The sequence below is a fragment of the Nerophis lumbriciformis genome, linkage group LG02, assembly GCF_033978685.3.
Source record: "Nerophis lumbriciformis linkage group LG02, RoL_Nlum_v2.1, whole genome shotgun sequence".
Lineage (NCBI taxonomy): Eukaryota > Metazoa > Chordata > Actinopteri > Syngnathiformes > Syngnathidae > Nerophis > Nerophis lumbriciformis.
In genome coordinates this window covers 31273787-31288796 of record NC_084549.2, presented here as the reverse complement: position 1 = coordinate 31288796, position 15010 = coordinate 31273787, and the positions used below count along the sequence as shown (strand labels likewise).

The window sequence follows — 15010 nt, the reverse complement described above, 5'->3', positions numbered from 1 at the left end:
GGTGAGAAGCTCTGTCATCCGGGGGTAGCTCAAAGTAAAGCCGCTGCTCCTCCACATCGAGAGGAGCCAGATGAGGTGGTTCGGGCATCTGGTCAGGATGCCACCCGAGCGCCTCCCTAGGGAGGTGTTTAGGGCATGTCCGACCGGTAGGAGGCCACGAGGAAGACCCAGGACACGTTGGGAAGACTATGTCTCCCGGCTGGCCTGGGAACGCCTCGGGATCCCCCGGGAGGAGCTGGACGAAGTGACTGGGGAGAGGGAAGTCTGGGCTTCCCTGCTTAGGCTGCTGCCCCCGCGACCCGACCTCGGATAAGCGGAAGAAGATGGATGGATGGATGGAACTTCAAGACGTTAGATGGTATTAGTGTTTATCAGTCTTTGCTGAATCTAGTCTTTTGTTGCACCCTAAAAATTGTTAGTAATGTAAGTATTGTAGTTATAACGCACTAGCTGTTTGATTGAAACGTGCATCTTAGTTGCAGTTTTTATTTGTGTTGAAATTGCCTTGTAAAATCACCTGGGTTATTTAGTTATTAACTCATTTTGACCCTGCCTTCGGCCCGAGTGCAGCTGAGATAGGCTCCAGCCCACCTGCGACCTGAGAGGGACAAGCGGTAGAAAATTACTTAATTAATAACTAGCCACCCCACCTTGTGAAAACTTCCCTAAACAAGTCCCAATCGTTTATGCTACGTTTGTGCTGCGAAACGTTTTGGTCTAACTATTATATTATTTATGTTATTAATGTTTTATGGAGCTATTTATAATTTAATAATTCATTAATAACTTAAAAACTGTACTAATTAGACCAAAAATGTTTGCAGCCCAAACCATCAAAAATGTAGCACAAACAAATGGGACAAGTTTGGGGAGATTTGGACAAGGTTAGGGGGCCAACTTCATACAGGTTGTAGAATTGCTCATACTAATCAGTAGCATGTCAGTAGCAAAGCCAATGTAAAATGTATTAGCATTAAGCTAGCGCATTTTTGGACAATTGGAGCCTTACGTGCTTACGTTGGAACGTTTCTTGAGTCAGTTTCTGTATTGGCATTGAAAATGGCAACATTACCTAGAGGTAGTTTGGCTGAGTCCACTCTCAGTGATGCTGGAGTGATCGCCAAGTGTGGGTGTGACGTCACACACAATCCAGGTACCGTAACATGGCACCGTTGGATTTTACGTGAATCGGTGCCCGGTAGGACCAGCAAGATTCGGATGGTGCCAAAAAAGTACTGGATTCAGTGCCCATTCCTAACCTTCATTGAGGATTATTTTTGGTGAAGATGGTGATGAGAGCAGAGGGAGGTGGGAAGGGCAGAGCCACAGACACCACCTTTGTAATTTGCTACGAGTTCAAACTGTAATTCAATATTGTTTGTTACGGTTGCTGCAGTTGGCATGATCCCTGTATGCAGAGAGTCGAAGGTTTTACTAGGCTTCGAAAATGTATACACACCAGCATGGCTACAGCAGTAGATTACGGATTAGGCAAAGCAAGGCTAGGAAAGAAAAGATAAGGTAAAGGTAAACATAAGAAAGTACAACGCGATCATTGGAACAATGAACCAGCGTTGCAAAAAAGGCGACACTTGTAGATAAACCCTCCTGGTTGGCAATCAGGGGAGGGTGAGCCTCTTAATTGCCAACCAGGAACAGGTGAGGTAACAGGCTTCAAACGTAATAGTGAAGTCACAAAAAGACAGTCAAAAAGGGGGAGCATAATAAAAGCACTGTCAGGAAGAAACACTCAACACAGGAAAAATAAAGTCCAAAACAGTCATGATGGATCACAACAGTGTTTCTCACCTTCTTTATCAAAGCGCTGTTCACTTTATTTGGCCCTTTGGTGGGTTACTTTGCAGTCATACAGAGACTGAGTCACTAACGCGTGGGATTCTTTTGGCACTCGATTCCGCAGAATGCGCTGTAATGAACACGCAATGTCTAGCCGTATGAGAACCGGGACGGTATTCGAAAACATGGTCAAAATGTTGACGACAATTTTTGACGCAGGCCAAATCATACAAAAAGTGGGCGGTATTCTGTATTGATTTGCATTATATGTAGTATGGTCAAGGCCTCATTTTGATCTGCGGATATCTGTGTCTATGCGTTATTTTTTCAGTCTGTTTACACTTACATAACGTGTATCTGAACAGGGCGACAAGGGAGAAAAAAAATTCAGAATTGGGTTGTGAACCCTGTGTGTACCAAAACTCTTGTTATTTAGCTATCACAGATTGAATGAGGACAAGAAACCTAATTGGTGTTCTAAATCATGCTGGAGTTTGACATGTAATTTGTTCATTGTCTTGATACTGGTTATTAGACAACGTCATCTCCAGAATGAGACAGGCGACAGACTGGCACAGCAGGGAAAAGGAATCATGGTTGAGAAGCACACATACACAAACACAGGCGTCCGTCCACAAGCTTGTGTGCAAGCACAATGGAGATAGCCAGTCTATTTGTGGAGGCTGCATGTGTGCTTGTTCCTCATATAGGTACAAGTAAGAGAGGCACCAAGCAGCTCACTTATCACATCCTTAATTGCTGTGTGATATCCAATCCTGCCTGAATATCTCATGTCAACCTTCATCTATGCATTCATTCATTTATTAAGCAGCATGCAAATAGATAGCCACTGAATTATACATGGGGGGCATTAGGCCTGACGTATGTACAAATGAGAGATGACAAAACGGGCTCTGGTTTGAACGAGTTCAAGGACCAGATATAGAAATAATTACCTGTAAGGAATTGAAAAAGTCACAAGTACTGCATATTTTAAGTGCAATGGCAATAAAGTGCTATCCTATCCTATCCTATCCTAAAAAGGAAATGTACAGTAGCTATGTGATGCAGACATAAGTGTATTTCCTCATCCTGTTGTATGCTGAGGAGAGTCTGCGCGCCATCTTGTCGCTATGCCAACCGCCAGCAGGGGAAAAAAATCTAGTCAGCCTTTGTGGACATGACAGATGAAAGAAAACTAATAGAATAGGTCCAGGCATCAAGAAGCAGAACCTACGTCTGTTGTAACAGAACCCGAGCAATGGGTGATATTACCACTTCCTGTAAGTCTGCGGGAGACCATGTTATTTGGTAGGCCAAGCGAATCAAATTAGCAATAAAAAGCCATTGAAGACGAGAGGAACCACACTAGTCCGTAATATATAAGGCCAAGCTCGGCCTCCCATTGTGACAATGATCTCAGCAGGTGCTGAAAACACTTATTCTTTCCAAAGTCTGCGGTTGGCTCCAGAAAGCCCTCAAATCATAACATAATAGAATACAATGTGCCATTTAATATGCCAAAGGAGCCTTTTGCTTTGAATGGTCTGACTATTAATTTAGCCACTTAGTAAAGAAATAACTACATAGAGTAAACCAAGTATAAGGTTGATTAAACATGCTGTCTCTACAGATTATAATACGTATTTATAGAGACAAAGCAAATGGAGCAGATTTATCGCACCGTTAACAACGGCAAGGCGTTTCCAATTTGCTGCTGCATTATATGAGTATTTAAACAGCACAGTAATTGAAAATGAATAATGCAGTAATTTCCTCACGGCCTCGTAACAATACCTAACATCTGTGGGGCTTCCGTGTTGTCTAACAAATTAAAGGGGGCACTATGCTAACGCAGCGCCAATGATATGCATGGTATAAAAGCCTGTGCATAATAAGGTAAAGGAGCAATTGTGTGTCTTTGTAACTGAGTTGAAGGCTTTGGTTGTGATGAATGTGTTGAAGCTCAGCGCTGCAGGTAACACGGTGCAGGTGAGGATTATGCAGTATGCACAGTTTGGGTGTCTCTGGATGGAGCAGCAGCCAAGCAACATTGGCAGTGAAGTCCAAATAAGGCATAATATTGTACAGCCCTGAGGCCACGAAGTATGACAATAGCCCTGCTATGGCTGGCTGAAACATCTTCAGGGACTATGCATGAATGCACGGAAAGAATCCAAAAGGAGAACCTTGACAAAAAATAGACTGTATCAATACAATAGTAATTACGCCCCCAACAACTTTACAGAAAAACTACACAACTGATTTTCATGAAACTGTGTATGTGCTTGGCAAGTACTCATTACAGTTTTACCACATTGGAATAAACATTTTTAATATATTCTCTCATCGCTACTTGCTATCATTGAAACCCTTCTTTGCCAGTAGTCCATTCTGTTGATATGCAGACAACAGTATTTCCACCTTGGTGGATGTCTGTGCTCCACTGAGTGCCTTTCTAGCTATGCATTTCATCACTCCTCATAGCAACACATGCTGTCCTTACTTCTGTCAAAGCCCTTTTCATTGTTTTCTAGGGACCAGGATTATGCAAAACATATTATTGTCCCCAAAAATGTGTGGAAAAGTTAGACACGGTTCAATGAAACTGATATTGATTACATTTTAAGTCAACGTGGCAAATCCAAAATGTTTTCCAAAATAGGCTGATATATTATACATTCATAGATTTTCTCTACCTTATCCTGGGCCACGGGCAGCTAACTTTTGGGAAAGAAGTTGGGTTCACCTTCGACTGGTCGCCAGTCAATCACAGGCCATATATAGACAAACAGCAATCACCTCACTCAACCTGCATGTTTTTGGACTGTGAGGCAATAGATTCATTTCTACAAACTATTGCTATTTTTGGCATAATTTCTGATTTGGTATGTCAGAAATATTTATATACAAAGACAATACCATTCATGCAGGTGAGCTGAAGCCTATCCCAGCAACGGGTTTCCAGTCATATAGTAAACAAGTTCATTTTGCCTACTGATCATAACTTTATAAGCAAGATTTGTCTATAAAAGCCTGAAAGATAAAAATGTCTGTACATGACAAGCCTGACCTTGTTTAAAAGGTTTCCAGTCACTTACAGGCAAACAACCACTCACACCCATGGATAATTTGGAATTTCTCAAGTTGTTATCTTTGACTTGCCACAGTGATTAAGTCTCATGAATGATTTTTGGCATAGTTTTTACACTGGACGCTCTTCCTGACACAACACTGTACCAAGAACATACATTGATTGATGTTGCAGATTTGTTTTTGTAGTGATTCCTTTGGGCATACACACGCTGAGATATCTGACATAATTGATCTGACATACAGTAATAACAATCTGACAATGGAACGGCGTCCTATCCCATATTCAATCACAGGAAGAATGACTAATGCCAAAAAACTTTAGAAACAAAAAGCAGGAAACACTCTCCCGGGTCCACTTAACCACTTTACCACTCTCAATCATCTGAGTCTCTTTAGGAGAGGAGCTGTTATACCTTCCATCATGTCCTCAATAGAAGCACCCTAGAAGTGGCAGGGTAATGAATAAATCATATATGCCCTCAGCGTTACTATCAGCACTCCATTAAGAGGAAAATTGCATTTGTGTAATAACTCTGGGTGCCAGTATTTTTGATGGCACTTGCATTGCCGGACTGATATACAGAGTCCAATACTACCCAACAGTAGAATGAAGGTGACTCGAGTTGGAATGTTAAGGAAAATCATAAGGGATGCTCATTAGAGATTTCTCCTGACCCTCAGCTCAAATTGTGCATATACAATATCACACATCTCTGTGGGTAACGTGGTAATTAGCAGGTCTGAACTCATACCCATTAGCAAGTTGCTGTTCTTGCCAGACCCTCTACCAAGGGACATGATCAATGAGATGAAATAAACCAATCGGGGGAATGCCCCAATGGATGAGGCAATGAATCACTGGCATCGTACGTCAGTTCAAGTGTGTTTGGACATTGGCGCAGACAGCTCCTCTTTCAATCAGTCTGATGAAGACACCATTTGACATTTGAGGCCGCCATATGCAGAAGTTGTCTGAATGATAGATACATAAATGTATCACACTTTTCCAGATACAGGAATAAGCAAATACTCTCAAACTCTTGTGTCCACAAGTCAGGAAAATCAGGAGGACTTCTTCAACAGACTAATCAAGCTGAATGTAACATGGGTTCATCATTATGATAAAGAAACTAAAACCCATTTGAAGTAATGGAAGAATTGTCACTCCCCACCTCAAAATAAATATTGTATCGTAACATTACTCGGCAAGATCGTGCTTGCAGTCTTTTGGGACCAGCGTAATTTTCTGTACTACAATTACAGGGACATACTACACTTCACTGTTGCATAAAATGCACTCGACCCTTAATAACTGGAAGACGATGCCCTGGTTTTGTTGCCTAGAAGGAAGAACCATGTGAGTTTTATCTCGTTTCAGCTATTAAGTAATTTTTTAAATTTTAAGCAGCTCTCAGACACTCAAATACTTATTTCCGAGGTCAAGTAAAAGCTTTTGACGCAACCAGCAGACTTCTAAAGGCAAGGACTTAACAGCTGCATAAAGTGTTGTGTTATATCACCATTGGTAGTATCAGTGAAGCGAGAGACTAGTAACCTTGCCAAGTTGGAGCGATGTGGCTCAGATGGTAGAGTGGCTATCCAGAAACTTGAGGGCTCCTGGTACAAATCCAGCTTTCGCCATCCTAGTCACTGCTGTTGTGTGATTGGGCAAGACACGTCATCCACCTTTCTCCCAGTGCCACCCACAGTGGTAAATAAATGTGTAAACTTTTTTGGTGGTGTTCGGAGAGGCCGTAGGTGCAAATTAGCAGCTACATTTCTGTCAGTCTACCCCAGGGTAGCTGTGGTTACAAATATAGCTTACCACCATCAGTGTGTGAATGTATATTAGTTTCCATGCGCTTTGAGTCATTAGAAAAAAGTGCTATATAAATCTAATCAATTCTATAATTATTATTATTCTAAGTTCCATTACCCCCAAACCATTAAACTTGGCGAGGGGGACTCTTTATGAGAACCTCTCATAAGTGGTATTGTGTTTTTAAAAAAGTCCTGTATTTACTGTATACATGAGAAAGGTCTGGAGAAAAGGGGATTAGATAGATACATACAAACCAGAAGGTGATAATGCCAAAGACGATTCAAGGTTTGTATTCCTGTCACTCACACGCATACCGTATTTTCCGCACTATAAGGCGCACCTAAAAACCACAAATTTTCTCAAAAGCTAACAGTGCGCCTTATAACCCGGTGCGCTTTATTACGATTAATTTTCATAAAGTTTCGATCTCGCAACTTCGGTAAACAGCCGCCATCTTTTTCCCGGTAGAACAGGAAGCGCTTCTTCTTCTACGCAAGCAACCGCCAAGGAAAGCACCCGCCCCCATAGAACAGGAAGCGCTTCACCCGCCCCCGGAAGAAGAAGAAAAAACGCGCGGATATCACCGTACGTTTCATTTCCTGTTTACATCTGTAAAGACCACAAAATGGCTCCTACTAAGCGATCCGGTTCATAAAAAGACGCAATCTCTCCATCCGCACACGGATTACTACCGTATTTCACAGCAACTGATATTCCTGTGAACTGCACTGTGGAACGGGAGCACGTACGGTGAATATTCGCACCACAGGGAATGAGAAGTCATCCTTCACTGTGGTTCTAGCTTGCCATGCTAACTTCCACCCATGATGATATTCAAAAGGAAGACCTTGCCAAAAGAGACCTTTCCAGCCGGCGTCATCATAAAAGCTAACTCGAAGGGATGGATGGATGAAGAAAAGATGAGCGAGTGGTTAAGGGAAGTTTACGCGAAGAGGCCGGGTGGCTTTTTTCACACAGCTCCGAAGGCGAACACACCTTCACTAAGACGGGCAGATAGCGCCGGTCGACATACGCCAACATCTGCCAGTGGATCGTAAATGCCTGGGCAGATAGTTTCGGTCACAACTGTGGTCCGAGCTTTCCGGAAGGCAGGATTCACAGAACTGCTGCACAACAACAGCGACACTGAATCCGATGACTTCGACGAGGCGGAGCCGGCCATTTTTGGATCCCACGCTTGCGCAACTTTTCAATTCGGACACCGAAGACGAAGAATTCGAAGGATTTACGAATGAAGAATAACTTCAGAAGGTGAGCGCTATGTTTATTTTGTGTGTTGTGACATTAACGTTCGAGCAACATTATGTTGCTATTTATTGCTCTACACCATTTTGAATTTTACTATGTTTGTGATTGCACATTTGCGTACATTTTGGGACAGAGTTGTTGGAACGCTGGTTTTCAATATATTATTAAAGTTTGACTGAACTATCTGACTGTTTTTTTGACATTCACTTTAGCGCAGCGTTTTTTTGACATTCACTTTAGCGCAGCGTAGGCGCGGCTTATAGTCCGGGGCGGCTTATTGGTGGACAAAATTATGAAATATGTAATTCATAGAAGGTGCGGCTAATAATCCGGTGCGCCTTATAGTGCGGAAAATACGGTACATTAGTGACCTGGAGAGATGCATCCGCTTGAAAAAAATGTCTCAAAAAATGGGCAAATTAGCAAACAACAGAGAAATTAAGATTTTAATTCTGCTCGAGTGCAGCTGGGATAGGTTCCAGCCCCTCCCGCAACCCGAAGAGAGATAAGTGGTAGAATATGGATGAATGGATGAGGGGTGGTCAATAAAGCAGTCATCAAACTGTCAAGCATCTAAGAAATATGATGTCCTTTTTTCAATTGTAATGTCTGCAAACATGATTTTTTTTTTTTAACATATCAATTAAATTATTTTTTGTCTTTGTATCATAAAATATATAATTCCCAAAAGTGTCCTGACAAAGAGAGTTCCACTTCTATTTGGGGTTGTTTTATATTCTGATCACTTTGGTAAATTATTGAATATGTTGAGATAGGCTCCAGCACCCCCCGAGACCTCGAAAGGGACAAGCGGTAGAAAATGGATGGATGGATGGATGGATGTTTCAGTACTTCAAGTTTGAAGCGTTTATGTCTTCATCAAGTAAAAATAAAAATATCCGCTTTAAACAGAATATACCATCTGCATACTAAGACTTGTATTAAATAAGCAACACCAGAGTACGCACTGTCTCCACTTCCTTACTTGATTGTTCTTATTTCTGGGGGTATTTTACCCATCTTGTCTGTTGTTCAATTATTTATTTGCAAATTTAAAATTACTCAAAATCTGTTTTTGGACAAATTTATACTCTCGGCTGGGAGTCAAACCTCTGGCTGGGATGGATTTGCCATTCATCAACACTTGGGCCAATGGCAATTAGGGCCAAAAGCCCAACTCCCCACCCTAAACACTACAGGCGTACAAAGCTGTACTCAACAAGATTTCTTGTGCTGCTTTAGAGCTTTTGTCATGACAATGCCATTTTTCAAGGATATGCATATGTTTTTGCATTATGTTGATGTGTTTGTAGTATGTTAAGAGTGTGCTCGAGCTACCTCAGTGGCCACCTTGACTTTGAAGGAGACAATCATTTCTAACCCCATCCAGCCAAAGGGCGGTAATGTGTGGTTTGTAGGTTCCAGCAAGCGTGTGCCAAATCCTTATTGCCAAGTACGGTGACACTTTAATGCGCCCCTTGCTTGGTGTCAGCAACACATTGAGAAAGTACTGCTGATGACATATTGTGCACGCCCACTTGAGCATTTAAGCAACACGAAAAACCAATCATTAACTCGCCGATGCGTCCCACAAAGTGAAGTGTCACCACCTGATTCCTGATTCCTTTGTCTAGTCTGAACATACTACTTAGCTTCTTTGTGTGTCCATCGGAGCAGCATTTTCCTTACTGAAGCACAACATGCATTTAGGAATCATTGATATGATAACATATAGGATTGCTGGCGTTGTCAAATCTATGTCTACTGATCAGCGCGGGTGTTTTGATCATCCAAAATCAGGTAGTTTAATCTTTAAATTATAGTGATACGTACAATTGCAATCATAATGAATAAATCAGTCATTGGAGTTTATGACTAATGTGTGAATTAAAAAGGCCAAAACCTTACAAAAAAGAAGGTGCTTGTAATATTTAAATGATGCCCCCTACTGACACGTTTAGGGCAAGATAATGGCTCAACACTAATGGCCAGGCTGTAACCACTAACGATCTTGATAACAGAGGAAGTAAGATGACTGATTGAACACGCTGGGGCTGCTGCTGGAGCTTCAGTACCTACACTAGTGTCTCGTCACTGTCCCCATCCCCCTCTGCATGCTCCCGCTCATAGAGCGAAGTGACCTTTTTAGAAATATGCCTGTGACTGATGGATTGGAGGAGCACTGCAGGCGGTGCCATCAAAACCCAATGCCAGGAGGCTAAACCCCTTAAAAAGCAAAGGATTTCTTTAAGCGCCATTGAGGTCTCTTCTAGTTAGAGCTTGCTATACGTCATGTCTGCAGCCTGTGGCTCGGAGGTAATTGGCTACTTCACACAATCTAGAGTGTATTTCCCCTAATTCACACCCCTCCTGTTTTTAACAGCTGCCAATCCTGACGCAAACCCATTTGAGTCCCCAGGCACGGATGACAGGTTTCTCGATCATTTGCAAGAAAACTTACCGTTCATTGATGTCCTCCCAGCATGGAGCAACATCAAGAGAGGACTTCCTTTTAGAAAAGAACCCCAATGTTTCATTTCTCTATTCATATTTAAAAAGGTGTTTTCTGTTGCAAATCAGAGGTGGTTATGAAAAATACAACAAAGGCCTTTTTTGGCTCAGTGGTCATTTCTAAAATACTAACTCAGCATGAATATCATCAATCAATGAAAGATGATTTATATAACCCTTAACCGCAAATGTCTCAAAGGGCTGATTATTATACAGTATACATTATACATTATGCGCCATTTATGTAAATCAGTATATATGAAAAGTCAAAACTAGTTATCCTTAGAAATGTTTAGAATGTTAAAAGTTGATGTCAGTAAACCAAAATGTTAAAGAAGGGAATACATGCAAGACAATTGACAATAATGTTTGTTAGCACGTTAAGTCAAATTGTAGCAAAACTCAAAATACCATGCAAATACATGCCCTAAGATAGAAGCTATTGGCAGTATTGGGAATGTCGTAATGGTAATCCAACTAGAGGCTCGGTAAGCGCTTTAAGGCAGGACATCAACATGACATCGTCACCAAATTATGTCATTTCTGTGTCTCTGATCTTGCATGACGATCTTGAAGTAAATTCAATGTTTCAGAACAGATACGTTTTATGCTAAAACACATAATAGAAAGCACACCCATCCTGAGGTACACTGTTGATATTTAGGTTTTTCCCCTGTCCTGCTTGTCATTAAGAAGATACATAATTAGATCCATCCCTCCATCCATTTTCTACTGCTTGTCCCTTCCTAGCCGAGATATTACACTAATTTGCCATGCCACCTATAACACAAAGCTGAAATGCCAATGTTATTTTTTAACCCTAACCCTAATGTTATGATTGGTTTTGCACAAAATGTACTAAGTGCAAACGGCATCCTTCAATTTTCCTACAGTACATGGCGGTGGACCTTGGTGGAAAACGTTTGGACACAACTGCATAACACTCCCACTCGACAGTCTGTATTAAAAAAAAAATTAAAATCGGTCCAGCCACAGAAAATCACCTTATGCTCAGGTTCAATTAGTGAGTGCTCTGATCTTTTTTTTTTTATGTAGAGCCACAATCTTTATGCTAATTTTTATGTTTATAATAGCCTTGCTGCTTTTTATAAGTCAATCATGAGCGTGCTTAATATGATGGATTATTTTTTCCCCCCAGTCTTCTCCTCTTCCTGCAGCCGCCTTCCTTTCTTCCAGCCTCCTGAGGGACAAAAGTCTAATCTGAGTGCAGACAGACTCACCATGCTGCGCCTCCCTCTGCTCCAGCTCCTGTCTGAGCTGCTGCCGCTGCTCCTTCATCCTGGCCAGCTCCTGGCTGCTTCCTGAGCTTAGACTGTGCAGCCTCTTGGCCAGAACCTCCAGTCTCTCTTGCTCCTGGTACATCGCTTTAATTTCAGCCTTCAGCTCCTTGGCACTGCTGAAGTCATTACCTGCATGGTGGTCCACCAGAGAAACATTATTGCATACACCTCTCACCTCTAATGAGTGACTTAAACATGAATGGTGCAATTATGTAAAGCTAATAGTATTGGTAATGGCTAGTGGAGAAAGTCATCAATAAAAGTGGAACGCTCACAGACAACTAATATGGATACAGAGCTAACATCTCAACACAGATGGGAGGTTACCAGTGCAATAGATGGTAAACAGTGTGCAGCTTTAGTGTTTATGGATCTAACAAAAGCATTTGACACAATTAATCACAACATCTTAATTAACAAATTACAACAGTACAGCATCAGAGGGTTGTTCTTAAACTATGTAAGAAGCTACTTAACCAACAGCGAGCAATACGACAAGCTAGGAGAACGCACGTCTACAGTTTTAAGTATATGATTGATTGATTGATTGATTGATTGATTGATTGATTTATTTATTTCAAACCTGCACAGTACAACAACATACATTTTTTTTTACATTTTGGCAGAGACATTTATGCAAGGCTTGAACAGGGGTTGGATGAAGCAAATGCTTATAATATCCCAACCCCTCTCACTCATTCCACATTTAACATAAACAATATAATACAAGAACAATACTATACAAACAAGAAAAGCTCCTGTACACTAACAATACAATAGCACCACTGTTACTATGAGACAAGACAAGACGAGACAAAACACACACACACACACACACAAAGACACACACACAGGCCCAAACACTCTGACCATACACCTATCTCCCATCGCTCTGTGCTGAGGGCATCACTCTCTTTCCTCCTCGTACTTCTTCAGTACTTCTTCTTTAAACAGTCTTTTAAATTGAATCATGTTAGAACAGGTTTTTAACTCGTCCCCTAAGTTGTTCCACAGACTGACTCCACGCACTGAAATGCACATTGATTTTAAAGTTGTTCTAAATTTAGGAAAATATAATTTGTTGTTTCCTCTTAGACTGTAACTATGGTGAGCATCTCTATGCTGGAATAGGTTCTGTATATTGGATGGTAGAGAATTTTGGGATGCCCTAAACATAATTTGAGCCTACAACATAACCCAGGGTTCAACACTGGGACCAAAATCATTAAATTTCTATATAAACATTTATAAAGTTACAAAGGACATAAAGTTAGTATTATTTACAGATGACAGGACAGCATTTTGTTCAGGGGACAACACACACAATCTAACAGAAGAAATGAATAACAAAAACAGACTGTCTGTGAATATCAGTTGTGTCACTAACACGTAACGCTGCGATGGTTGTGATCTCTGGAAGCGCAGACTTGATGAGGCGATGTGCAGGTAAGAGTCTTTTAATCATAGCAGTCCAATAGTGCATCAGAGAAGTGCACAAAAGCATAAGCAAGCAGTTTACAAAGGTCACAGTTACACTGGCAAACATAGCTTATGACTCTTGCAACACAATGCCACTTAACAACATTTGCAGTAACTAAGACAATCCCTCCAGGCCTGACTGCAGGGAAGGCTGGCATATAAGGAAGCCAGATTGGCAACCACACCCAGGGACAGGTGAAGAAAACAGTGCTCAGGGAGACTGACAGGAAATGCAACCAAAATAAAAAACGCTGACCAGGAAATAAACACAGAACATGGGAATACCCAAGAATATGTCAGACGTGACAGGCCAAGCTCAAATGAGACAATCTTAATTTTCTCATTATGTGAATCACAACCTACTTAATTATTCATTTTATTTGAACTGTATTATTTATTTATTTATTTAATTTGTCTTACAACTTGAACACAGGAAGTGAATGCACAAATGTGTAAGAAATTGCTATGAAATGGAAAAGTGGTAGGATTAAATAAACTCTGGTTTGTTCTATTCTTTTTCAGACATGTTGTGATGAGAAATTAGAAATATGCGATGTGCCATTTTGTAACCATATGCATGCTTGAAATAAATAAATAACTTAACTATTAACACTAGCAAACCCAGCATTTTCTTACACCTACTATCCTGCCCAGAGAGTGCCAAATGGCATCACTGGGGTAATTTACAACTCTTTGGGGACTTTCTTATGTACAAAACCCAAAACCAGTGAAGTTAAGAAATCGTAAATAAAAACAGTTCAGTTCCATTAGGCGGTCCCTGAACTATTGGTGTTTATTGCCATCCTCCTCCTGTGGGGGATTGTCCACCTTCCGTCACTGCATGACGCGTGGTCAGCAAAACTGGGAGTGCCCCTGATCAACAGGATAATGGCTCGAAACCGCTTCAAGGACATCATGCAAACACCTACGCTGTGATGACAAGGACAAACGCGACTGACTGGTTTAATGCAGTCTCTGATGTTTAGGGGTCTTTTGATGCCAACTTAGACTTAGACTTCCTTTTTATTGTCATTCAAATTTGAACTTTACAGTACAGATAAGAACGGAATTTCGTTACATAAGCTCATGGTAGTGCAGGATAAAAAAGCACTAAGGTGCATATATAAATAAATAAATAGGTTACAGTACAGATAAATATATTGCACTTTTCCACATGCGTCCACGTTTATGGATGTATGTTATATTGTCTTTTTTATTCCAGGGAGTTAATCCATTTTGGGGGGAGTTGAGGGTATAATTTAATTATGATGCGTTCAAGAGTCTTACGGCCTGAGGGAAGAAGCTGTTACAGAACCTGGAGGTTCTGCTTCGGAAGCTGCGGAACCTCTTTCTAGAGTCCAGCAGTGAAAACAGTCCTTGGTGGGGGTGGGAGGAGTCTTTGCAGATTTTCTGAGCCCTGGTCAGGCAGCGGCTTTTTGCGATCTCTTGGATAGGAGGAAGAGGAGTCCTGATTATCTTTTCCGCTGTCCTCACCACTCTCTGGAGAGACTTCCAGTCTGAGGCATTGCAGGCTCCAGTCCAGACAGAGATGCTGTTGGTCAGCAGGCTCTCTATAGTGCCTCTGTAGAATGTGGTGAGAATGGGGGGAGGGAGCTGTGCTCTTTTCATCCTACGCAAAAAGTGCATGCGCTGCTGAGCTCTTTTTACAAGAGCTCCGGTGTGTAGGGACCAGGTTATATTGTCAGTTATCTGCACCCCCAGGAACTTGGTGCTG

General features: G+C 41.4%; 1 protein-coding gene across 4 annotated transcripts in view; it reads right to left on the bottom strand.

Moving 5' to 3' along the window:
- disc1 (DISC1 scaffold protein) overlaps positions 1-15010 on the bottom strand; it is a 119881-nt gene that overhangs the window by 57679 nt on the left and 47192 nt on the right. For all 4 annotated transcript variants that reach the window (XR_009815288.1, XR_009815289.1, XM_061960834.1 and 1 more), the window contains exon 9: positions 11737-11925. Coding sequence is in view for 2 of the 4 variants with exons in the window: in XM_061960834.1 (XP_061816818.1) it covers positions 11737-11925 (189 nt within the window). In the remaining 2 variants the exon portion in view is untranslated. The remainder of the gene's footprint in view (positions 1-11736; positions 11926-15010) is intronic.